The sequence below is a fragment of the Mustela putorius genome, unplaced genomic scaffold, assembly GCF_011764305.1.
Source record: "Mustela putorius furo isolate JIRA1106 unplaced genomic scaffold, ASM1176430v1.1 tig00003845_pilon_pilon_pilon, whole genome shotgun sequence".
Lineage (NCBI taxonomy): Eukaryota > Metazoa > Chordata > Mammalia > Carnivora > Mustelidae > Mustela > Mustela putorius.
In genome coordinates this window covers 14,605,745-14,632,562 of record NW_025421998.1, presented here as the reverse complement: position 1 = coordinate 14,632,562, position 26,818 = coordinate 14,605,745, and the positions used below count along the sequence as shown (strand labels likewise).

The following is a 26,818-nucleotide window of genomic DNA, read 5'->3' as shown; positions in this document are numbered from 1 at the left end:
AAATCTCTGCCTCTTTTGAAGAGAAGAGAATCCGGGAGAATCAGGGCAGCCAGGGCAGAGGGATTTTCTCCTTTCTCACAGAAGAAGATCAAAGTCATGTCTGCCTGCCCAAGGATTTTACAAAATATGGCATTCTTTTATAAATTATGGCTGAGTATCAGTGTGTCAAATTAGATTGGCCCCCATCTGTCACACACCTAGTACCACCATCCTGGCCACCATGGCCACAGAGACAACACGGATTGCTTTCCCAGAAATGCTGGCAGTTTGCCCACTCAAGTTTGTGTTTCTGCAAATACATAAATATGCTCATAACTGCCTAGGAGGGTGTCCAGAGGGACAGACATAAAGTGCTAATGGTGGTTACGATTGGGTTGGGGCTGGGCCTGCCTAGGCACCAGAGGCAGAGAAGGAAACACTAGGAAGACACCTGCTATATGTGTGAATGCAGAGACATTCGCTGGACACTTACACCAAAATCTGATGGTCTCTGATCCCTTCCTTTGGCTTTGGAACTATCCAACCTTCACTTCCGTAGATAGAGAATCAGAGTAAAGTCAGTTCAGTCATCCGACCAAATCAAATTGTGAAGGCCACGAGTGAAAGACCCTTTTTTATAACACTTGGGACTTTTTCAATCTGAGTTGTTTGGAGCAATGTTTAAATCAGAGTTACTGATAACTCTTTAGCAACTCTGCCTTAGTCATTAAGTCTGTGTAGGACACCTTGCTCGATGTGATGGGGAGACACTGTAAGTAGGAGGCCACCCCATTCCTAGCTGCAACTCTAGACTAGTCACTAAGCCTCAGACTGCCCAGATGCCCAGCTCCTTATAGTTACCTCAGCAAGTTCTTACCTGGCACCATAATAGTAAATAGAGATGCAGGTAGAATTGCTCTGGTTGAACTTATGGGATTTTGGGTTGGGGGGTGACCTCCCAACCTCTGGCTCCTCTGCAGAACCCCCTGGGCTGGGGACCGGGCCTTCTCATCCCAACAATGATGCCTGCTTCCCTGGGGTTCCATTCACTTAAGGTTAGATACAGGATAATCCAAGCTTTGCTTGGGGAATTTTCATGTCATGCTGTCTCTCTAAAGGCCCAGAGAAGGGAGACATGCTACAAAAGAAGGGACTTAGAAATGGTGGCAGCCACTCTGGAAAACAGTACAGAGGTTCTTCAAAAAGTTGAAAATAGAGCTATCCTATGACCCAGCAATTCCACTACTAGGTGTTTGCCTGGAAGATACAAATGTCGTGATCCAAAGGGGCATGTTTGCCCCAATGTTTATAGCAGCAATGTCCACCATAGCCAAACCAGGGAAAGAGCCCAGACGTCCACTGACAGATCAATGGACAAAGAAGATGTGGTGTGACAGAATGGACGACATCTTGCCATGTGCAACAACATGGATGGAACTAGAGGGTATTATGCTCAGTGAAGTAAGTCAATCAGAGATAGACAACCATCATGTAATCTCACTCAAAATTGGAATTTAAGAAACAAAGCAGAGGAGCATAATGGAAAGGAGGGAAATATAAAATAAGATGGAATCAGAGAGGGAGACAAACCATAAGAGATGCCTATGAAAACAAATGAGGGTTGCTGGAGGGGAAGGGGTAGGGGGATGGGGCCACTGGGTGATGGGCTTTAAGGAGGGCATGGGATGGAATGGGCACTGGGTGTTACAGAAGATGGATGAATCACTGGCCTCTCCCTCTGGAACTAATAATACACTATGTGTTAATGAATGGAATTGGAATAAAAATAAATTAATTTAAAAAAAAAGAAATGTCACTGATACACAAAAAAAGGAAAAAGTAGAATAAAAACATAGACAAAAAAAGCTAGTAATTAGAAAGCAGTGAGGATCTCGGGGCTCTGTCGTGAGCTTCTAGTAGTAATGAATTAGGGGTCCATAAAGTGTGCTTTGCTGTGAAATTGAGAAAATAACTCTCCAGGAAAGAGACTGGTATTCAAGGTGGAAGAAATGGAATGGAGAGATGGTCGAGAGCCCTCGTTGGCAGTGGTGTCACCACGGTCAAAGGAGCTGACCTCTGTCTTTCCTCAAGCACACAGTGTGGAAAATAAAGCACTTACCTTCCAGGGCAACTCTAAAAGAGTTGAAATGTGCAGAACTAGACAGAGTGAGGGTCACACAGGCACGCAGTAAGTCCCCAGTGTGTAAACCACCACCATCATCAAAGAGTATCAAGATTGCAAGGAACCTGAACGTTTGCCTGGCTTCTGGCTGACATCTAGAAAACCCCTCCTCCCATGATATTTCCCATCCTGTGCTCGTCCAGAGACTATCTCCATGTGGTTTTATAAATACAGACCATCAGTACTTTGTCCTCTTCACTTTGGCAGACAGGACTTGAGAACCAAAGTTGGGTCCAACCCAAGGAACAGAACAAGTAACACCACCATGCCATCTAGATTGCCTTTTGTATTGGGGGAGGGACTTGTTTTTTTACTTTTTGTTATATTTTATCTTCCTATACTTATCTTCCTTTGCCTCCTATTTTATTTAATTTTTTCTGTCCTATTTGATACTATGGATTTCTGTAAGCTGTCATAACATTACTAGGAAATAAAACTGATTAAAAATAAACCAGACAAGGGCACCTGGGTGGTTCAGTTAGTTAAGTATCCGACTCCTGATTTCAACTCAGGTCATGATCTCAGGGTCATGAGATCGAGTCTGATGTCAGGTTCCATACAGGGCTGGGATTCTCTCTCTCCCTCTCCCCCAGCCCCTCCTCACCTCTAAAATAAATAACCAAACCAGACACAAATTAGTCTCTAAAATACCTACTGGTTTTGTTGTTTTCCACCACACGGTTGCACAGATACAGACACATATACACCAAATCACAAAAAGGAAAAAGAACTGCATGGAAATTGGGACAACGAGGTGTGAGGCTTACAGGAATGGCAGGTCGCGCCCGTGTATCCAGTGTGCGTGCAGTCACAGCTGAAGGTGTCCCAGGACTGGAAGCATTCGCCCCCGTGTTCACAGTAGCTGGGCAAACACCTGCAAGAAAACAGATACACTGGCTTTTCCCCACGTTCTGTCAGGAGAAAATGTGTGTCTTAGCACTAACCTGCTACAGTGAAACATGGTACCAACAGGGCCTTCGGGAGAAAAATGAGACCATGGACAAAACCTGCTGAGTCTGTAAAGAAGGTTTCCTAATGCAGTACCCACCACAGACTAAGAAACCCACTAGATGCTACCAATTGTTCTGTATTGGCAGCAGATCAATTTTTTACACATTGCATTCTACCAAAAAAATGTGTTTGATTTTTCACAAATAAGGCAAGATTGGTTTCATCCATGACCTGAGAGACGAAGTGCTAGCAAAGGCCAAAGGCGGCCAGCTGCACCTGTTCCCCTCCCGGCCTCCCTGTCCTTGCAGTGGGACCTGCAGATCCTCCCACTGAGAGGCTTAGCTTTCTTCAATCTGGGTTGGGCTTGGGACCTGCTCTGACAAATGGGGCATTAGCAAACTGAGACATCAGGGCCTAGAAGAGTGTTTGGGGGTGAAAGACCTCTACCTGGAAAACTATAATATATTGATGAGAGAAACCAGAGATGACACAAACTGACAGAAAGACATGCTATGCTCACGGATTGGAAGAATTAGTATTGTTAAAATGTCCTGCTGCCCAAAGCAATCTACCTATTGAACACAGTCCCTATCAAAAGGCCAATAGTACTTTCCAAAGAACTAGAACAAAAAAATCCTAAAATTTATATGGAACCACAAAAGACCATGAATAATCAAAACAATCTTGAAAAAGAAGAACAAAACTAGAGGTATAATTCTAGATTTCAAACTATACCTCCAAGCTACAGTAACCAAAACAGTATGGTACTGGCACAGAAACAGACACAAAGATCCATGGCAAAGAAGTGAGAGTGCAGAAATAGACCCTCAATCATATAGTTAATCTACGGCAAAGGAGGCAAGAATATACAACGGTGAAAAGGCAGTCTCTTCAATGAATGTTGGGAAAACTGGACAGCCACATACAAAAGAACAGAACTGGACCGCTTTGTTACATGACACAAAAAAAATAAACTCGAAATGTATTAAAGGCCTAAATGTGAGACCTGAAACCATAAAACTCCTAGAAGCAAGCATAAGCAATAAACCCTTGCCCATCAGCCTTAGCAATATTTTTCTAGATATGCCTCCTCAGACAAGGGAAACAAATGCAAAAATAAACAATTGAGACTACATCAAACTCAGAAAGTTTTGCCCCATCAACAAACAAAAGGGCAACCTTTCGAATGAGAGAGGATATTTGCAAATGATACATCTGATAAGAGCTTAATAACCAATATATGTAAAGAGTGGATATAACACAACATCAGAAAAACAAATAAAAAATTAAAAAATGAGCACTGAATCTGGACAGTTGTTTCCCAAGAGGCCATCCAGATGGCCAACAGACACATGAAAAGATGCTCATGACTCATCATCAGGGAAAGGCAGATCAGAACCACGATGAGATCTCATCTCACTCTGCTCAGAATGGTTAGTATCAAAAAGACAGGAAATAGCAAGTGTTATAGAGAATGTGGTGAAAAGGGAAGCTTTGTGCACTGTTGGTGGGAATGTAAACTTGTGCATCAACTATGAAAACAGTATGGAAGTTCCCCCAAAAAGTAAGAATATAAATGACATATGATCCAGTAATTCCACTTCTGGGGATTTATCCAAGAAAAACAAAAACACAAATTCCAAAGGATACATGCACCCTATGTTTATTGCAAGCATTATTTGCAACAGTCCAGACATGGAAGCAACCTGAATAGTCATAACAGATGGGTGGACAAGGAAGATGTGGTATATAAACACACAACGGTAGACTGCTTGGCCATAAAAGAGATGAAATCTTGCTATTTGGTAGAACATGGATGGACCTAGAAGGTATTATGCTCAGTGAAATAAGTCAGATGGAGAAAGACAAATACCGTATGACTTCATTTGAATGTTGAATCTGAAAAAAATAAACAAATGAGCAAATAAAAGACAATAAAAAAGAGAAACAGACTCATAAATATGAGGACAAACTAGTGGTTTCAAGGTAATAGGGGAGGGGAGAAGGGCAAAATATGTGAATGGGATTGAGAGGTACAGACTTCTGGTTATAAAATAAATGCCAGGGATGAAAAATACCGCATAGGAAATATAGTCAATATTATTGTAATAAGTTTGTGTGGTGACATGTGGCAATGACACCATTCAGGGTGAGTGTTTCATAATGTACGTAACAGCTGACTCACTCTGTTGTCCACCTAAAACTAATACAATATGTCAACTACTTTTCAATTACAGATTAAAAGAACCTCAAGTTAACTCAACTTAGATCATAGACCTAATTATGAAATACCAAACTGTTAAACTCCCAGAAGAGAACACAGGAGAAAAATCTAGCTGAACTTGGGCATGGCAATGACTTTTCAGTTACAGTCTATTAAAGAAAAAATTGATAATTCGGGCTTCATTAAAATTTAAAACTTAAGGGAATGAGAATAGAGACCACAGACTAGAAGACTGCTTTTGCAAAATCCATATTTGACACAGGATGGATATCCAAAATATAGATAAAACTTTTTAAAATTCAACAATAAGGTCAATGAACAACCAATTAAAAACTGGGTCCAAAGAGTCAAAAGATCTGAACAGATGCCTTACAAAAGATGACCAGACAGAAAATACACGTATGTAATCATGAACAGATGCCTTACAAAAGATGACCAGATGAAAAATACATGTATGTAATCATACTCGACATCATTTGTCATTAGGAAAGCTCAAATCAAAACCACAACGAGATGCCACTTCTCACCCACTGGAATGGTTCTCATCAAAAAGACATCATAACACAGATAGGCAGGGATAAGGAGGATTTGGACCATTCTACGTCACTGCTGGGAATAGAAAATGGTACTTTGGAAAGCAATCTGGAAGTTCCTCAAGCAGTTAACACAAACTCACCCTTGACCCAGCAATTCTGCTCCTAGGTATCTGCCCAAGAAAACCACAAACACAGGTCTGCACAAAAACCTGTACATTCATGTTTATATCAACATTATTATTCATAAGAGTCAAAAAGTAGAAACAACCTATAAGTCCATCAAACAAGGAATGGGTAAAACAAATTTGTTAATGTCCTCACAAAGGAATGTTATGCATCACAACTTTGTCAATGATGTAGAACTGAAGACTAACATCAATTTAAAGGCAGATTACTTGGGTCCTGACAAGGCACATGGCCTTCTTGTTATACAGTTAGAGCTCTCAATATAGTCAAAAGTCTCATACATTTGCAGGAACTTACATTAAGTACTTGTTATCCTCTGGAGCTCAATGCCTATTTCTCTCAAGGAGTCAAAGGAATAGATAACTCTGGGTTCCTTGTACTCCTATGCAGTTAGCACTCCTTTGCTATTTAGGAGGAAGGTGCTGGAAATGAGCCCAATATCTTTCAAAGGACATACAAAAACACTCTCCTGCCAGGTCTTCTTGCATTTGAGTGGAAGACACCTGATTCCATGCCAAGGACTAGAAGTTGAGCTTCTTGGGGAAATGGAAGAATATCTCTTCACCTCCAATGATTATAGAGCAGGTCTGTTTGTATCTGGGCCCTTCCCTCAGTGACTGTTGTCCCATGTCCTTGGCCTATTTAGGACAGTTTCCTTGACTCTACACACCTGAGGTCAGCTTCCTTACCCCAAACCTCTAACCTTCCTGGCAGGACCCAGCATGCACAAGGAAGACCAGAGAGAGGCATCAGCTGTAGCAAGAAAATTAAAATGGTGGCATACTCTCACATTTGTGATTGTGGAAATCACAAGTCCAGCATGCTGGTGATGCTTACACACAGATGAAGTGAGCTTAGCCTGCACCAGTTTCTTTGGGAAGGGAGGTTATGAATCCTACATATCATGCATGGACCAGGTCCCTTCCATATTTAGGGAAGATGTTGACCACAATTGGTGCAGAGGAGGGCAATCAGGATTGAGATAGTGCTTAATGCCTTGACCTCTAAACAATTGCTAAGAGAACACATGGTAGCCTAGAGGAGAGCCAATGAAGGGAATTCACTGAGTATTTCTTGGACTATGGGGGTAAGCTGTGTCTAGACTTAGAGCAGGAAATACGAAGATTCGTGGTAGAAATCTGGGTGGAAAAGAGGACACTGATGAAGCATTTGGTGAATGGGCAAGGGTTTCATTCCCAAAAGATGGAACAGAAGCAGGATTCTCTTCTCTATGGTGAGAAAGAGATCCCCACATTGAGACAGAAACTTCAATAGATGTCATGCTTAAGATTCTTCTCAAAATTTAGGATTTTGCACTTCTATGATTCCCAAAATATCTTCAGATTTCATAACAAGCCTCTTGACTCTGTGCCTCCAAAAATTGTGCTTCTTCTTTGTGATACCACCTTTTATCCAGATGTCTGAGCCAGAACCCAAGGGTCATCCTGACCGGTCCCTCTCCATCCCCCCATAGCCATGCACTCATCAGCTTGCACTTCTGTTCACCAAACACCGTGTATGTCATCTACATTTTTCTCTTCCCTACCTCAGGCTATCATCCCTTCTCTCATGGGTATGCATCCCCTTACCTGGCCTCCAGGCCACACACCCTCTCTCTGTGGCCCACACCCAAAGCATCTTCCCCCGTCAGTAGTATTGCTTAGCTGTGCAAGTGGCTTCCTAGCAGAGCCCTCAGTGACTTCCTGGGGAACCTTAGATCAGTGTCTGGATTTTGAGCTGGCCACCAGGCCTCTGTGGTGTAGCCCCTTCCCAGCCAGGCAACCCCATCTCTTGCCATCCCTGCTGCTCGTCCTCAGACACCCAATTTCTACAGTAGCCACGTTCAAACAGGCAGACTCATGGCAGAACTTTGGCTTGGGCTCATGGCTGAAACTTCACTAGATGTCCATCCTCTCTCACTCAACTGACATACTCACCTTCCACCCCAGGGTAGGTGTCTCTCCCTACTCTCTGATAGCCCTGCCTTGTCCCAGCACAAATTAGGCACCCGTCCCGCATGTCTCCACAACCCCCGCCCCCCACAGTTCCACTTCAGTCTACTGATCTCTAAAAAACAACATGTAGAGCACGTGATGTTGCATTTAGCATCTTGAAGATGAATGCTGGCCAAAGTCCACAGAGGTGGGCAAAGCGGCCCCATCAGTACAGTCCGTGCCTAGAGATATTCAAGGTGGCATTCCTGTGATCCTAAAAGGAACCTGGAAAGGACTGTGTAACCTGAGTTATAGGACATGAAATTCTAATGTCCAAAACACGATTGCTATAAGACATGATCCCTCACCACAATAACCCCATTCCCGAAGCCTTGTCCCCAAGAACCCACAACTTTCCCAGTGCCATGGGAGCCTGTGGTGCACAGAGCACCATATACATGAGTCCTTGTGCAGCTCAGGAAGGTCTCCTGTATCCCCAGCTGGTTTTAAACATCTTTTCATAAACTGCTGTGCTGTTGGGCCAGGAATGCTGTTATACATCATGAATTATTAACTCCTTTGCCCGACAGATAAGAGTTACAAAATCGCCTGCATTTCAATCATAAATCTCAGCTTCACCTGAGCACAAGCATGACTGGCTCTGGACAAGCAAGGTGCAGGCTGGCGGACAGCCGGGCTCAGCACAGAGCAAGTGCCTGGCAAGAGCCTGGCATGGATGGTTGCTCTGTCATATTTCCACATGAATCTACTTCGTGGTGCATTGAACATGGAGGTGGAGGTATGGCCTGAAGCACCAAGAAAGAGTGAACATTTCTAACAGTGCAGAGTAAGGACATGTTTTCTGATGTTAAACCACGAAAACCATAAAAATTATAATTATTGGCTACATCAGCCAAAGTGCCAATGGCTCTTTCCAGGCCCACGTACGCGGTTGCCATGAACCTCAGTTTCTGCTTTGAGCGGAGAAGGTAACTTAGTATCCCAGATCCCAGAGGTCCCTATCCATTGCTGGTACATACTTCTAACAACCATTTTTCGGTGTGATATGGGAAATCTTTCTATTTTGGTGATACACACACACACATACAGAGGCATACCTCATGCATACTTTGTTGTTGGTTTTTTGTTTTGGGATTTTTTTGTGTGTGTTTTTGGCTAAAGACCTTTCTGCACAAAGGCTCAACATGCATTTCTTATGTAAGAGAAACACTGTGATTGCATCATGCTTTTGTGCGGGAATTCCCAGGGCACTGAAGTAAGTTCCTGTGAGCTTCATGAGCTCCACAACTGAACAACAACCCGACCCCTGACCCCTGACCCTGCGGAGCCACTGACAGCCATTCCCATTGGCGAGGGCTGTACCCTACCTCCAAGCGAGCGTTTCTGAACACCCTCCCAATACTAAGAATCAGGATTCCAGAGCTGGCAGAAGCTCTAATTTACAGACAAAGCCAGTTCCTATGCCAGCATACATTTCACAATCTGAGAATTAGGATTCAGGGTTTTTGCCTAATTCTTTGACTCTCCTTTTGCCCCTACAAATGAACAGAATATAAACTATACCCATGAACATCCGCATTAAGGAAAGCAAGTTCTTATGAGTTAATATTTTAAGCTACTGGAACTTACGGTTTTCTAACACACTGCCAAATTGCAACACAACGTGAACTTTTTTGACACAACATGGGGTTCCAACTAGTGCCGTTAAACTGGGAACAGATTTTCTGCACAAAGCGCTTTGCACAGCGTGAACGTGGAAGAGGCTGGCCACACACAGATGTGGGAGGGTGTCTGGAGCATGCTTGCTTATTCAACAGGAACGTAAGGCAGTCCCGCTTCAGGAAGGGCAGACATACCAGGCACAGAAAAGATTTAATGTCATCAAACTAAGCCATCCCTTTTGTCTAGAAAACCTGAAAGCCCAAGAGTGTGACAAACAAGACAGTTTGAATAAAGTTGCAAGAATTCGCGATTTTAACGTCCTACAGTTTCAGGGGTTTTCTTTCTTTCTTTCTTCCTTTATTTATTTCTTTCTTTTTTTAAATTGAGGTATAATTGACTTATAACATATTAGTTTCAGGTGTGCAATAGAATGAGTCAATATTTGTGTATCTTGTGACGTGATCACCATGATAAGCCTCACTAACATCCAGCACCACACACAGTCACAAAAAGTTCTTTCTTGTGATGAGGACTTTCAAGATCCTCCGTGACTTTCAAATATGCATGACAGTATTCACTACAGTCATCATGCTGCTTGCTACGTCTCCACATTTGCTTATTTTAGAGCGGGAAGTTTCTGTCTTATCCCTTTGCACTCGCCCCCCACTATGTCCTCACTGACCGGTACCATGCTCAGTGTGGGGTAACTGGGTTCCCTCCATTCCTCCTTGTGTTTATGTGACTAGGAATCCCCGAGGCTGAGACCCTTCTAGCAGAAGAGTTACTTTTCATTTTCCATATAGAGAAGGGAGCGTGGGGTGAATCCCACTGACCACATGTGGCTTTCAACCTCCTGGTCCTCAATGATTCATCATCTTCCTAGAATATTCTAATCTGTTTTGTGCCATGGAAGAATTTTTAGAAGTATTTTTACTCATCAGTATTTACACTCATCAACAATTACCACACCATGAACAGGATTCTGTAAAAACTAAGTGACTTGGGGACACACACAAGGAAAACTCACGACAGTGCATCTTCTAAGAAGACACCATCCGAAAGGAGCAACTGTTTGAAATTAAACAGGGTCATTTTCTAGTCTTCAATTAATTATAGTTTTCCATACGGGTTGGCTATCGGGAAGAGAGAAGGGGCTAGAAGGAGGTGCTCTCCCTTAGCGGCTCATTTGTTCTTTAACCCCCTATCCAAAAATTTTGAAATCAGGAATGCCAAAATGACGTGGGATGGCTTTACCTGTCGGTGAGGCCACAGGTATCTATCTGGAGGTCACGGAAAGTCCCCAGTGACCCCTGCTGTACCGTGATGGGGTCCACAGCCTGGTCACCAATGGAGATGAGCCTCAGGCAGCCCTGAAACCCGGCCAGGGGACCTCCGCATCCAGGGCCAGAGCTGTTGTCAGGACAGCCTAAATGAACATGGAGACACACAAAGGAGAAAGTCAACAGTCGTAACCAAAACAGCCGTCAGTATTCTGTACGTGCAAGTTTGCCGCCTCCTCACAGACGCCTGAAGATTATACTTCCTCATGGATGGGGTGGTGGACGGGGCAGTGGACAGCTGAGAACAGACACTACTGGTTTTGGTAAAGCACAGAAATAACAACTCGAGCCAGGCTGGTGGCTGGCCAAAGGTAGCCGAAGATAGACTCTACCAGTAGAGTCAAGGCCCATTTCCTCTAAGCTGAGTTTGATTTCTTTTTCGAAACCGCCCGAAGAAATTGGCCCTTTCAGCATGATATTAAATTCTCTAACGTAAAGACCATGGGATAACAGAATCAGAAAGAAAAAAATCACAGGCTTACTAGGACCTATGAAATTTAAAATGCTTGAGAAATAATTATGTATGTGAGATTCCTACTCTGGGCGTGCGTGTGTGTGTGTGCAAGCACAACACAGTTAAAACAAGGTTTGACCGTAAACAGTCAGAGACATCTAAGGACAATGTAAATGACTTACATTTCCAACTGTTTCTGAATGAGGCATTTTAGTCAAATACCTTTTCACACACACACACACACACACACACACAGAGAGAGAGAGAGAGCTAACAAGTATCTCAACGATACAGCCCTGAGAATAACAGAGAAAAGTTAGCATCCTGGAGCACCCCATGCAAGAAGAAATGGGCTTTGACAGTTTTCAATAATAGAAAATTTTTACAACTTTGGCTGCATTCACTAATTGGCTTGCTGTAAATTACTGTTAAATTAATGAAGGAGGGACGCCTGGGTGGCTCAGTTGGTTAAGCAGCTGCCTTCGGCTCAGGTCATGATCCCAGCATCCTGGGATCGAGTCCCACATTGGGCTCCTTGCTCAGCGGGGAGCCTGCTTCTCCCTCTGCCTCTGCCTGCCATTCTGTCTGCCTGTGCTCGCTCTCTCCCACTCTCTCTCTGATAAATAAATAAAATCTTTAAAAAAAATAAAAATAAAAATAAATAAATTAATTAATGAAGGAAAGAGGCCATCAGACCGCGGTGACTCACCAAAAGCTTTAGGGGCCCAAGACAGCAAACCAGAGTCTGAGGCTATAAATGAGTTTGATTTCTGTGTGCCTTCATGTGGCTCGTCAAGGCTCTGAAACTGGAACCTATGGACAGCGGCCCCAGACAGCCACCCCCGATTTCAGCTGGAGCCAATCAGTAGTTCCTCTCCCTGCTGCCGCTGTCCTTTCCGGGAGCCCTTCCCCCACTCCTGCCCACGGAGCACTCCTGACCACTTCTACTTCGGTGTTGTGTGATTTGGATCAGTTTTTGCTCCAAAACACCCTTAAAAATTTGAATCAGGTTATCTTCTACCATTACAAACCACAATGCCTAGGCGGTGTTTTATTGTATCCCCCTGGTTTCCCACGAAGACAAGGCTCTTATACCCATGATGAGCAAGGACACATCTTTGAAATCAAAGTCAAAGCCGATTGGGGTTCAGAGCTGCCTCCTTCCCCTCGTGGGGTCAGCAGGCTGGCAAGTGCTCTCCCACCCTCTGCGAGCTGACCACAAAGCAATCACAGGTCCTTTGATGTGAGCGCTGCCAGATTCCCAGGGGACAGGAAAAGAGAAACATACTCACTGCAAATGCTCTGGTGAAAGGCCATTATGTGGAGAAATCTAAAGACACAGCTTCATTTCCATTTCACACACACCCCTCATTTTGGGGAATGAGGCTGAGGTTCTCCCCAGGAACTGCCCTGGCTATAGGGAGCTGAGTCTCATGGGTGGTACCCTCCCCAGGGACGGCCAGTGCCCACGGATGCAATGGATGGGTCAGTGACCCACAGCCTCAACTGGGACGTCCCTGAGGGGCAATGCTTCTTCAGAGCTCTCTTGAGGTTTCTATGCAATGGCATCACGCCTCGCCTTGTCTCTGCTCATCCCAGCTGCTATCTCCCCCCCCAGGCAGGGGTCATTCCTGAGAACTAACCTCAATAACCACCGTACACACAAGTCTCCCAAGAAGAGAGCCAGCTTCCTGGGGAACCTAACTGTAGCCACGTGGGATAAAATCTAAACGCATTCACTTGACTGAGTGTTTTATTTTCAGATGCAAACACAATATAAGCACATTTTTTAATAATTTAATATTCTTTTAATTCCAAGAAATTGTGAAATAAATTTTACGCTTCCTGAGAAACTCACCTATTTAATTCATTCTGTGCCTTATACAATTATGTCTCATTGACATCATTTCCAGAAGAATGTTTTCTTTTAATTTATTAAATACAGAGTCATAACTATTAAATCTTTCTAAAAAAATAATTAAAAAATCATCTTCCAAGCATTTAAATATTAAGGAAGTTTTTGGTAATATTTACAGGTGGGATTTGAGGTTACTTTAGAAGTCTCTTACATTTTAAATGAAATGGAATCAGTAATTTATTTTTTTTAGAAAGATTCTTTTATGTGAGAAAAAGAGAGAGAGAGAGACAGTGACAGCATGAGGGGAGGAGGGACAGAGGGTGGGAGACTCAAGCCGGGAGCCCAATGTGGGGCCAGACCTCACAATCTTGAGATCATGCCCTGAGCTGACATCAGGCATCAGACATTGAACTACGCTGCCCAGGTGCCCCTGGAATCAGTAATTTCATAAAGGTTTTACTCATTATACCTATATGTTTTTCATTCTCATCTCTCTGAACTTTTGTCATGAGGGTCACTGGTGCACCTTCAAAGGGCAGGGACTGAAGACAGAGCCTCCTCTCGTTCCTGCCCAACGGCCATAAGCTTGCGCCTAAGAATTTCCACAAGATGCACATGGTCATCTTTCCTCTTCTTTCAGTGACTGAGGCTTTGCATTCCTGACAAATATACCCCAAAACCAGCCAAGGCCTTCGTCTGGTGAAACTCACTGTTGGGCACAATGAAGCCCCATAAATTAGCCTCATGGAGACACTGACTCTTCGAATGTGGTGTTACATCACAAAGAACGGATAAACTGTCCAGTTTCCCTTTCCTTTTTCCTTGTTTTATGTGAAAATATGCACATTTCTGTTTGTAAAAGAATTTCTGGAAGGTTGGATATATTTGGAAGACACCTGGTGTATCTTTGTGTCTTTATAGGCGACTTCTACTGACAGTGCTTAGGGACTGAGAACATTAGGATACAGGATCAGAAAAGTTCAGCCAATAAACTTTCTGGAAGGTTGGATATATTTGGAAGACACCTGGTGTATCTTTGTGTCTTTATAGGCGACTTCTACTGACAGTGCTTAGGGACTGAGAACATTAGGATATAGGATCAGAAAAGTTCAGCCAATAAACTTTCTGGAAGGTTGGATATATTTGGAAGACACCTGGTGTATCTTTGTGTCTTTATAGGCGACTTCTACTGACAGTGCTTAGGGACTGAGAACATTAGGATACAGGATCAGAAAAGTTCAGCCAATAAACTTTCCCCCTTTCTCCAGATCACAAACTTCAGACGCATCTAAAATACAATGCAGTATCTGGGGTGCCTAGTTTCTCAGTCAGCTGGGTGTCCAACTCTTGATTTCCTCTCAGGTCATGATCTGAGTTGTGGGATTGAGCCACGTGTTGGGCCCTGCACTAGGCAAGATTCTCTCTCACCCCCTGTCCCTCCCCATCCATCCCCACTCACATACACACACACTCTCTCTCTCTCAAAAAAAAAGAAAATGAAAAAATAATACAGTGTAGTACCTAAGTGTTCCTATAAAGACTCAACTGAATCCAGCGGTCACAAAGAAAATTTTCTCAAAGTGGAATATTAAGAAGGAAAGGTCAAACCACAAAGTCCTTCCTTGCTCCAGTTATGAGAGAGAGGTTAAGAAGCAAGGGGTGCCATGGCCCAAGACAAGCCCAAACCACTAGCTGTCTGTTCACCCACACAGATTGCCTGAAGTCCCAATGGTAAGATGGCAGAGGGTCATTCCTCCATGACATGATTCAGGATGGACAGTGAAAGTGGACAGGGGATAGTTATTGCTAAGTCAATGGAACATATCCATCACCATGGAAAGAGTCAGAAATTTAAGGACCTCTGAGGATGACAGAGAAATTGTCACTGGATGTCAAGACCCATAAGAATAAGAATGGGTCATGAGGTGAGACCTCATTACAGCCGTCATTGTTCCCTGGTCTGCTAAGGCCTCACACACACAAGGACTCTCAAGAGATTCGGAGCATAATTTGATGTTTCCCAGCTCTGCAGGGCATGTGTGCTGGTGGACAGCACGACGATTCCACAAAAGTAATCCAGAGAGCAGCAGCTTCCCACTACCTTCCCCAGCAGGCACCGAACTCAGTGTACTGTACAGTAGAGCAAAACTGTTGTCAGAAGAATAATTTACAAACAAAGCTCACACTGAGGAGAAATAGAAAAGGAAAAGGGGGAACCTGCATTACATGTAAAAAGACTATGAATCTTTGAGAGGAACTTTGTCATGAAAAGAAAGCCAAAGAGCCCTGCTTTAAGCCTGCTGTCTTGCCATGCCATAATTATTGAGATCATCCCCGCCATTTACTAAAGCATCCTGGTTTGGACAATAAATCATATGGCTACCCTAACTGTAATAGGAAGATGTCCTAATCTGTCCTTATGGGAAAGCACAGCAAAAAAGAGTTACTGACCACATGGTGAGCAGGGACTTGCCACTGAACCTCCATCAGGAGAGCGGGCTAAGGAGGGTCTTGGAACATGGGGCACTGGCTGCCATGAATACCGCATACTGCTACAGAGCATGGACTGGATAAAGTGGATTTCCCTGTTAACACAATGCATATTCTGGTCCCAATGGATGTCCATTAAGAAGAAAATTTGAATTTACACATTAGTTACAGATAATATGCTGTGATTACAAGATCTTACACTATTTTTGCCACTCAGTGCCAAATTTTAATTACAACCAAAAAATAGCAAACTGGTAATGAAGAAAAGTCATTATACTCTCTCATGGGATGTTTAAACTTTGTAATGCTGCTCATCTTAGAGATACAATTTGTTATTGGAAACTATACTAATGAGACAGTTTTTCTACACATCAACACAATTTTATGAAAACATGTTTAAAAAGCCTATTATGCTTTTTTTTCAACACATTGCCTCCAAATCTCTAGGGTCCTTTCATAAACCAAAGGCTGGAAACAACTAAATGTTGTTTCATTGAATTGATTATGCATATTAGGAAAGCTTGATAGTTTGCACATAAGGAAAATTTAAAAATCACTGGCAAGATGATTCTTGGCAGCTGTAGGATATTTATCACATTTTTTATAATAGCAAAAAAATAGGCACCATCAAGTTGTTGCTCAACAGTAAAACAGGACGGCGGATTTAATAAGTGAAACATGATGTCGTACACATCAAAACCAAAGGGCAGTAAAAATTAATTAACTTTATCTATAAATACTTACAGGGCTGGATCTCCAAAACTAATCTAGAACAACAGTGACAGCAATAACAATAAAAAGAACCCAGAAGAAGGCACACAGTAGTGCCCTATGCATAAACTGAAAAGCAAGGGAACACAGAACACAAAACACTACTGTGTGAAGTCACCTACATGGATATAGCTTTAAAGAAAAGCAATACATTAGAAATTACAAACTTTCATTTGTAAAATAAATAAGTCATAGCAATGCAATGTACAGCATGGTGATTACAGCTAATAATACCTTATTGTCTATTTAAAAGTTGCTAAGAACGTAGACCTTAAAATTTTCATAACAAGAAAAAAATATAACTATGTATGGTTGTGGATATTAACTAGTTATTGTGGGATTATTTTCTAATGTATACAAACACTGAGTCATATGCTCACATCTGAAACTGACATGGTGCTACACGTTGATTAAAACATAAAAAGGTGATACAAAGATTAGTAAAAAGGGGGGCAGGGTAATATTTAACTGGGGGAGTGAGAATTTAGAGGAGAGAGGGAGACATTAAAAGCACTGTAGTGTTTAATTGTGTACATTAGGGGGTTAGCCCACACATGCTCTTTCAAGAAACATGAGTAGTATTTTAAAACGCATACATGAATTACATAGTGACTTCATATCACATCATGTGTAAGTATTTATGGAAAGTACCTGTTCTTATGCAGCTGTGCGTTGCACATTTGGAACATGCCTGAAGCTCAAATATGAGAGAAAACTCTGTGTTTTTAGAAAGGTGTCTTTTTTTTAATACAAAATAACAAGCATTCCATTTTGCATCATTAAACATTACAGCGAGGATTTTTCTTCCTGTCCCTTTTAGTGCTTCAAAATCTCTTATGTTTTAAGTTACAGCTCCTGGGTAAATTCTTAATTTAGTTCTGAAGGGATCAGCTCCTCTGCAGAGCTCTAAAATCCGTCACAAGCATAAAGGTTTAAGAAACTGTCTGGGTCAGAGGTGCACCGTATTTGGCAGGGGTAGAGCAAGCAATCCAATGTTCTAATGCTCCTGGCGCCACTCCATGCTCACAGTGATGCTTGCTTCAGGGGGCTTGGAAGATTAAACGCCCTGTGTGGGCTTACTGTCAACTCTTTGGGAGGATTTTATATTTTCTTGTTGGGCTATCAAGTTATCTCCACCATGACCTCAAACTTATTTTGGAAAGAAACAACCATAAAATGCGAAATGGGAGTAAGAGCAAGGACGGCTTCCAGCCACGATTAGAAGGACATCTCACAACTGACAGGCCTAAGCTTCTTGTGGCTAAGACTCTTCACACGGATGCCTCAGAACGGACATTTGTTACCTTCAGGAGCCCCCCTCCCTGGCTGCATGGATCCTGCACAGACTCAGTTGAAGTTCTACTAAACAGGCAAACCCACCATCTCCCACAGTCCGGGTGATGGCCTGGTGTTGTCTTGGTAAAGTTCACCACGAGGTAGTGAGTGAGTGTCAGTAGCCATTAAGTTCCTCTCTTGCTCTGGTGTAGGTAACGGCGTCTTTGTGCGTACACAGTGGGCAACAAAATGCTTCCTGAACATTTAGGGCAACAGAGCAGCTGGGGATCTTGGGGAAATGCAGATTCTGGCTCAGGAAGTCAGGGGAGTTACGTCTGCACCTGTGACAGGCTTGAAAGTGGTGCTGCCATGGGTGGCTCCCGGGCCACACCAGAGGACCTGGGCCACCCAGGGAGGAGAGCAGCTGACAAAAAGAAGACCACCCACATGCAACAAGGAAACTTGCATAAAAACACCTGAAAGAAATGTTCTAAGGGTTATTTGGCCTCCCAAAAATACTCTACAGTGAAGCACAAAAGGTTAGAGACAGAGAGCAAGGACCCTCAGAGTGGCCTGCACAGAGTCACCTGGAGAACCCACTTCCCAGGCGTCAGAGCCAGAGAAAGCAGATCTCTAGGGACAGAGACAGGCCCTAGCATTCTGGAAGCTTTCCAGGTGACTCAATGAAAACAAGTGCTAAATTCAAAATCAATCTTAGCAAATGCACATCGAAACAAGGCCCCCCACAGACTTGCGTTTTAAGCCATAACTTACTGCCTTTGTCGGGGTGCCTGGGTGGCACAGTAGGTTAAGCACCCTATTCTTGGTTTCGGCTCAGGTCATGATCTCAGGGTCATGAGATTGAGCCCATGTCTGGCTCTGCACTCAATGGGGAATATGCTTGGGATCCTCTCTCCCTCGACTTCTGTCACTCCCACTCATGCTCTCTCTTTCTCAAATAAGTAAATAAGTCCTTAAGAAAAATTTACTGTCTTTGCTCAACATTCTCATTGACTAAACTGAAAGAGAAACCTCACTCTTCAGTATTAACCTTCATTTAAAATTACTGGTTGTCTCAGAAAGCAGGAGCTAGAAAGACAAGGATGGTTTGATTGCCAGCACCACCAGTTCCTTTCACTTACCACCCAAATAATAGGTCTCCCCTGAATCAATCTGCCCATGCAGGGAGTGAGCCACAGAGGCTGCCTCACCATCCACAATCACATTCAGGTGATTTCCTTTCAACGAGAGGGACACTGAATGCCACTGTCCATCACTTAATCCAGCACCTGGAAGTAAACAAAAGTGGGTAAGAAATTCCTAAAAACCCTATAGATGCAACTACATAGAGCCATGCTTGAAAATAATACAATCATGATCTTAGACACCCTACCAAACTTCACCATGAACCTACCTGAAACCCCCCAGGTTATTTAGCTGGCTGGGCAATAGAGACCCACCACAGAGGATAGCTGGGCCTCTCAGAGAGAAAGGGAGAGGCTTGGGACAGATGTGAGCTTGGGGGTTTCTTAACAGGCAATGAGATCACGTGGTATCCTGGTCATGTTTATCTAGGAGGAAGGGGTTACCTGTGGAATGAGGCTCATTGAGTAAATGTGTGGTTCCAGAGGGTCCTTGCATCTGACCTCCCACAGTCATAGATTGACCAGTCATGTTCTAACACAAATTAGATTCTAGCAAAAACTACTGTGGTCAGTTAAGAGTATTAAGACATATGTGCACATGGCAATGACTGTGTTTCACTTTCTCATCACTCGGTTAAATCAGAAAAGTACAGGGAGGAAAAAAAAGAGAAAATAAAGAAAGCTGAATTGAAGGGGAAAGGAAAAATCAAGAGTGGACAGTCCAAACATTCTGCCTTGGACAGTACAATCCTAGTTTCTCCCAGTGCTAGGCCTTTAACGGACTAACATAAAAGGATCCTGAACAACCTTAACATGATCAAATATCCTAATCCCCTGGCACAGGGCGTACTTTCCCCTCTTCTAGTTTGTTAATATTTTAGGATGTTGAGAAGCATAAAATTTTCCAAAATTGTTGTTATAAATTTAAAACCTTGTCCCTACTTTCATGTATTATTACTATATATAATCTTGGTAGACTATTTAGAAAAATATATCATATATACCAATATAACTCTTTAGAAAAAATGTATCAGCAACTTAAGTATTACTAAAATATAAAAATTCATAGAACAAAATGTAAAGTTTAGAAAGCATCACATTAAAGTATGTGTGTCTTCATACTCAATCACTATCTAAAATTGGACAAAAACCAGTAGGAAATATTTTTAAATGTTAACATTAACTTTGGATGAGGGAATTGTGTTTGCCTTCATGCCCATATTCCATTGGCCAAAGCGAGTCATTCATTCAAAGCCAAGGGACTCCTCCCCTCCACGGGGAGGTCATGGCCACTGTCGTGGCCCCAGAGACACCTGCTTCTCTGAAGGAGCACAGTAAATAATTGGAATCTTCAGAAATTGTCTTGCCTAATAGGCAAACAGGTCATAAACAAACACTTCAGCTCATTGAAAAACAACAAAGTGAGACTCTTTTTATTTCTTTGATGTCATGCCCAAGCTTGCGCATGACCCTGCCTGACTCTAATTTGATCATCTTGGGGAATCGTCCTGATAGATTAGCCTATACCTCTTGCAAATGAGAAAGGCGCCAACTCCTTAGAGCCCTCTAAGTTTGGAAGTCAACCTGCAAGGGTCAGAAGTTATTTTCTAGCTCATGGGGTATCAGCCCCAAAGAAAATATGGCCATGTTTCTGGTGGAAAGTTAACCAGGCATATTTAATTTAGTATCAGAGTTTGGCCCAAGGAACCCAATCAACCCCATAAATCCATGTCCCTCCAATGCTCTTTAATATGTCAACGATACTGCAATTAAAAATGAAAATACAGCTTTTTTGGTCTTGGCTTCATTTCTCATCAGTGACATTGACATGGATTCAAGACCCATGTGCATGGGAAATATGTTTCTGGCCTGACCCAGAAGGTCATAGACCCTACTGTAAAAATCGCAATGCCTCTGCTCCTCTCAGACTGTGAAATAGGAGCGATGGTACTTCCCAGCACTCCCTTTCAGAGACTTTAGCTCTTTGCCATGTACACCGATCTTTCACTTTCTGTGTCACATTTGTGAATCCAAAACTGTTGCAAAGACCCCACATAGGTTAGGTTCATGAGCAATGATGAGAAAACTGACAACAGAATCCAGAGGATTGCGGTTAGATACTCAAGACCTACATTATGACACTAGTCCTAAGGGAAATCCTCCAACCCTGGAGCTGAAGGATTCCACAAACAAGAACCTGGGAGTGTCTCTTCCACTCTTGTCATTCGGTATTTATTTTGAAGTTTATCTAACATTATCTGTCAGGACGGAACCACATCCACCTAAAATCTGATGTTAATGGGGCACCTGGGTGCCTCAGTGGGTTAAGCCTCTGCCTTCAGCTCAGGTCATGATCCTGGGGTCCTGGGATGGAGCCCCATGTCAGGCTCTCTGCTCAGCAGGAGCCTGCTTCCTCCTCTCTCTCTGCCTCCCTCTCTGCCTATTTGTGATCTCTGTCTGTCAAATAAATAAATTAAATCTTTAAAAAAATAAAATAAAATCTGATGTTAAAATTCACTCCTGTCCCCTCCCCCGCTCCACCCACTTGTCTAGGACTTAGAGTTATTTCCTGGGAGAACTTGTAGAAAACACTCCAGAATATCTCCTTGAATGGGTAATAGATGCCATTTACCTCTATAATAAAAGACTCTTTTTAATAAAATTCAACATTCTCATTTAAAAGTGAAATGCATGCTCTTATGATCATTCTGTTTCTACCCATTATAATTCTCACCCTTTGTGTTTCTTTTGTGTGTCTTCTACCCTCCCCACTTCCTCCCCAGGCAGCACTTACAGTCAAAGGATGGATGGAGAAGGGAGGGGAGGGGGTGTTTTGATTTGTGCTACTGGGAACATGATGCTTATTCTCCCACCCACCCCCAGCTCCACAAAGGCTTCAGTCTTGGCAGGGAGTGGGGGGTGGTGATGGTCTTGGGACTAGTTTTGGAATAATGAGAACTAAAGGTTTTGGAGAGACTGCTGACTAGCAGGCACTGGGCTCGTGGTCTGTAGGCTCAACATCATTGCTTCTACCATCGGTCACAATAGTGTCACTCCAACGATGAGGACCGGAGGCTTGGGGAGAACACAGGTGGCACTTTTCGAGCCCATCAGCCCTAGCAGCAGAGAAGTGGTTCTGGTAATGGGCCTGGGAGGTGAGTCCTCTCAGGCAGCCCTCCCACCAGCTTGTCTCAAATCTGTCCTGATTGCAGAGAACACTGCCCTGAGCAGTTGAGTCCCTTCGGGAAAGGGTGGACTGTGTCTTTTCCTACAGAAAGGGACGGCACGCTGCCCCCCCCCACCACTGACCTTCTATTCCCAGCACGCTCTGCTGGCCCAGCTCCACAAGCACATGGACACTACATTGTACACTCTGGACCTTTCTAGATACCTTCACAAACACACTGAGGTAACTATTCAGAAATAGGACCCAAAAGCTGGAAGCAGGATGAACTGTGACCGGGTGTCCTTTCCTGGCATCCGGCATGATTACATCTCACTCAGCCTTTAAACTTTAGTTCTTGGTTTGGTAGGTGCTTTCACACTTCATCCAAGGTTTGGAGTGAAAACCAGTCGCCATCTGTCTCCTCTTCTTCACTTTCTGTGCCTCGCAGACACCGCGCCTTTCTCCAGCTGAAGGCTCATGGCCCCCTGCCCGAAGCGCATCTCTCAGGGACATTTTTCCAACAGCATCTGCTCATTCTGTGCCTCTGTGTCACGATCCTTCAGACTTTTTCATCACTGTGACATTTGTGATGCTGATCTGTGATCCGTGATTACAACTCACTGAAGGCTCACATGACACCATTTCTTAGCAATAAAGTATTTTTTTAATTAAGGCGTGTATATTGTTTTTCCAGACATAAAGTTCCTGCACATTTAACAGACCATGGTATACTGCAGACATAACTTTTATATGCATGGGGAAGCAAAAAAAAAAAAAAAATCAATTTTGTTCACTTCATTGCAATATTTGTTGTTTGGGGTGGTCTGGAACCAGACCTGAGTATCTCGGAGGCAGGCCTGTATTTCAAAGTTTAAAAAAAAAAAAATCACCCCTCAAATACTTCTAAAAAAAGCAGCAAGAAAAATGCACCTCCAGGGGCACCTGGTTGGCTCAGTGGGTTAAAGCCTCTGCCTTTGGCTTGGGTCATGGCCCCAGGGTTCTGGGATCAAGCCCCGAGTCAGGCTCTCTGCTTGGTGGGGAGCCTGCTTCCTCCCCCACTCTGTCTGCTTCTCTGCTTACTTGTGATCTCTGTCAAATAAATAAATAAAATCTTAAAGAAAAAAAAAAAAGAAAGAAAGAAAGAAAAGAAAAAAGAAAAATGCACCTCTGGTTTGCTTCCAAAAGTTAATACGTTGTCCAGTGAAAGCTTAAAAAATCAAGTCATTAAAACGTTTCTATAATATTTCAGTGTCTGTCTTCAAAAAAAGTTAAATAATTAATCCCAGTGTGTTGGAAGGGAGAACGGTGTGTACTCACGTGAAGCAACAGCAAAACACCATCTCTTCATTAATAAGGCATGCAGCTTGTAAATCTACACAAACCAAGATTGAAGCGATTTCCAAAATCTGACTTGACATTCCCGGTTGTGCTCATCTCAGGTCCACAAGGGAACTCCCTACACCGGTGGTCAGATTTTGTCTTTTATTTATAAAGAGAAACAAAGAGCTATGTTTCATTCCCGGCTTTCAATCCCAACCTGGTAACCTAGGTCAGGCAAGGCTCTTCTTCTGTAGTCAACACTCGTGGAATGACACCTACCTGGCTTTACATTTTCACCAGCACTCTAACGCAAAACAGCCCCCAGACTCCAAAGATAACATAACCCTGGAGTGGGTCCTTCTTGGAAGCCAAGCAGAACATTCACCCATAGTTATAAGAAGCCTTATCCAAAACAGAGATTCCCAAAGGAACAGAAAATCTGGGAAAAATCATAGGCTACTGTTCTCTAGTGTTTCAAGCGGACTGCCAACTCCCCACCATCAGTTGATAACTAGGTTATTTTTTAAAACTTTTAAAAAATATTTTATTTTTTTATTTGACAGAGAGACATCACAAGTAGGCAGAGAAGCAGGTAGAGAGAGAGGAAGGGAAGCAGGCTCCGAGCTGAGCAGAGATCCCAATGTGGAGCTCAATTCCAGGACCCTGAGATCATGACCTGAGCCAAAGGCAGAGGCTTTAACCCACTGAGCCACCCAGGCGCCCTATGTTTTAAACTTTTTGAGAGGTATGTGTGATCTGCAGCTAACTTCGGGTCAAACTGACTCACACACCAACAGCCTGGAGATACCTAGTTCAAAGGTAAAAGAACTCTAGTTCCCTCTAGAAGGATTATGAGTATCTTACTGATTCAGTTGCTCGTTTAATACAGAGATGACAGGAGGACCGTATGGTCACAGCAAACATCTATTACCTGCTGTGACGTCCCTCGCCGGATGTCCGGGCTGGGAGAGACTCAGTCTGAGTTTTCCATCATTAAGAACGAGGACTAGAGCCACTGGCCCATGTTGGAATTGAGTGGTCAGCAGCAGCCCTGCCCTGTTCCACGTTCGGAATTGGAAAGTGACCGACACCTTGTCCTCTCCGATGGTGCCTGGCAGAGCCAAGTAACTCCTGGAGCTCAGAAAAGTCACAGGCACAATTTGTGGGTGTGAGCACGAGAAGGACACATTTCCCTGTGAATACAGTGGAAAAGGATTTAGGAAGGGGCAGAAGGGGCAGATGCTTTCATGAACAACAAGCTTTCCAAGAGGTGCAGTTAGTTTCCTATCAACCTTCCTGCAAGCAAGGACCTAAGAACTAGGCTTCCCCATCCAGCTGCAATCCAGATTTACCTGACAGGTCCTTCAAACCATGACACTGCCCTGGCTGGGAAAACCTCCTTCTGAGGCTTTTAGGGCAGTTCTGTCTCCTCCATTTCTGGGCATTGGCAAAGGAATCCCGAGGCATGTCTTTCCCAGGCCTTGTGCTGGGCGCAGGACACAACAGAGGTGACAGATTTCTTTTTGTTGTTGTTGTTGTTGTTGTTTTGTTTTGTTTTATTGTTTGTTTTGTTTTTAATTATTAATTAAATTTATTTATTTTCAGCATAACAGTATTCATTATTTTTTCACCACACCCAGTGCTCCATGCAATCCGTGCCCTCTCTAATACCCACCACCTGGTACCCCAACCTCTTATACCTCAAGGCACTGGCTGTTTACTTGCAGCATGAAGCCCAGCACCACGGACAGCGGCTCTGGGAACCTTCCTGCACTCCCCTTGGTTCTGTGAACGCTTACATACCTGTCACTCAGGGGACACAAACATCTGGCTCAGGCAGGCCCTGGGCTTCCGCTGTCTGAAGCAGGGGTGTGGCTGGCCTGAGCGGGCTGCCCACTTCTTAGAGGCTCCCATGGGCCGTGTCAACCAGCACGCTCTCCCCAGCCTGACCTCTGACCCGCCAGCTGCCTGTTGCCTTTACTTCATTCTATTTTATTAAAAAACACACCTTTGAGCTTTAGATTATCTCTGCTGTTCCAGGAGCAAACTTACCTTTAATCATAGTGTTTGGGAGGAAGGAACTTAAGTTCTTAAAAGAACTCCAATTAAGTGGGGCACCTGGGGGGCTTGCTTAAGCCTCTGCCTTCACCTCAAGTCATGATCTTGGGGTCCTGGAATCGAGGAATCAGCAGGGGGTCTGATTCTCCCTCTCCCTCTGTCTCTCACTGCATGTGCTCTCTCTCTCAAGTAAATAAATTCTTTTAAAAATTTTTAGATAAATTTTCATAAATTCCAGAGGAATATGTGCCCAAACATTGCCCTTCCTCTCCAAAATATATACCATAAAAGCACTGTAATCAAGTCAATACGGCATTGGTATGGAGTAAACACAGCAGCGGAGCCCAGTGACTGACCCACAGAAAGATCTGAGACCACAGGTACAGCCAGTACATGGTGAGAGGTAAGATTCAAGCCTGTGCATGGAGGTTGGGTCTGGTCACTAAACAGCTCAGGCACAAATGGGTACCCTCGAGACCCAAGATAACTATGATCTGCACAGAGTAAAGACCATACAGTCGAAGACTTAATTTTTTTTTTCAATTTTAAAGTAAATAAATAAATGAAACCGCCTTAAAACTTTTTACAGGAAAATCCTTGAGACTGTACCTAGAGTCTAGGGTTTCAGAAGTATTTTAAAGCAAGACCAAATACTACGAAGTTATTTAAAAAATACATTGAGACATTGGCTATGTACCAATAAAGGCATTTATATCCTCAACATGGCCCATAACATTTAATATAAAAGATATGATATATGATATATAATTATATTATAACATGATCAGATTAACATAGTTAATCTGAGAAAACATTTGGATCATGAATGACATAGGGTGATCTATCAAACCTAAAACTTTCTTATAAATTGGGACACCTGGGTGGCTCAGTTGGCTGAGTGACCGACTCTTGATTTCAGCTCAGGTCATGGTCTCAGGGTCCCGGGATCGAGTCCCATGTGGGGCCCCGAGCCCAGTGGGGGGCCTGCTTGAGAGGTCCTCTCTCTTTCTCTCCCTCATGCTCTCTCTCTAAAATAAATAAACCGTTAAAAAAAAAAAAGCATTCGCACAGGTTTCGCTGAGTTGGAAAATGGAGATGGAGAAAAGCTCACATAAAACAATCCCATTTCTGTAAATCATGCTCGATATGGAGGTGTCAGTGTTCAGAAAGCTGGGTGCACTGATTGTAGATGATTCGGGTCTAAGGAACCAAACGTGGAAGGACAGACGCTAGCTCAGTAACATGCTGGCCCGGGGGGATGGCCGG

The 26,818-nt window shown here is 43.3% G+C and overlaps 1 protein-coding gene across 5 annotated transcripts in view; it reads right to left on the bottom strand.

Annotated features, from left to right (window-relative positions):
* Window positions 1-26,818, bottom strand: part of LOC101689647 (contactin-associated protein-like 3) — a 172,783-nt gene that overhangs the window by 55,200 nt on the left and 90,765 nt on the right. For all 5 annotated transcript variants that reach the window (XM_004739491.3, XM_004739486.3, XM_004739487.3 and 2 more), the window contains 4 exons: window positions 24,426-24,687; window positions 19,006-19,152; window positions 10,930-11,101; window positions 2,929-3,035 (listed from right to left, as the gene is read on the bottom strand). In XM_004739491.3, the coding sequence (XP_004739548.1) occupies window positions 2,929-3,035; window positions 10,930-11,101; window positions 19,006-19,152; window positions 24,426-24,687 (688 nt within the window). The remainder of the gene's footprint in view (window positions 1-2,928; window positions 3,036-10,929; window positions 11,102-19,005; window positions 19,153-24,425; window positions 24,688-26,818) is intronic.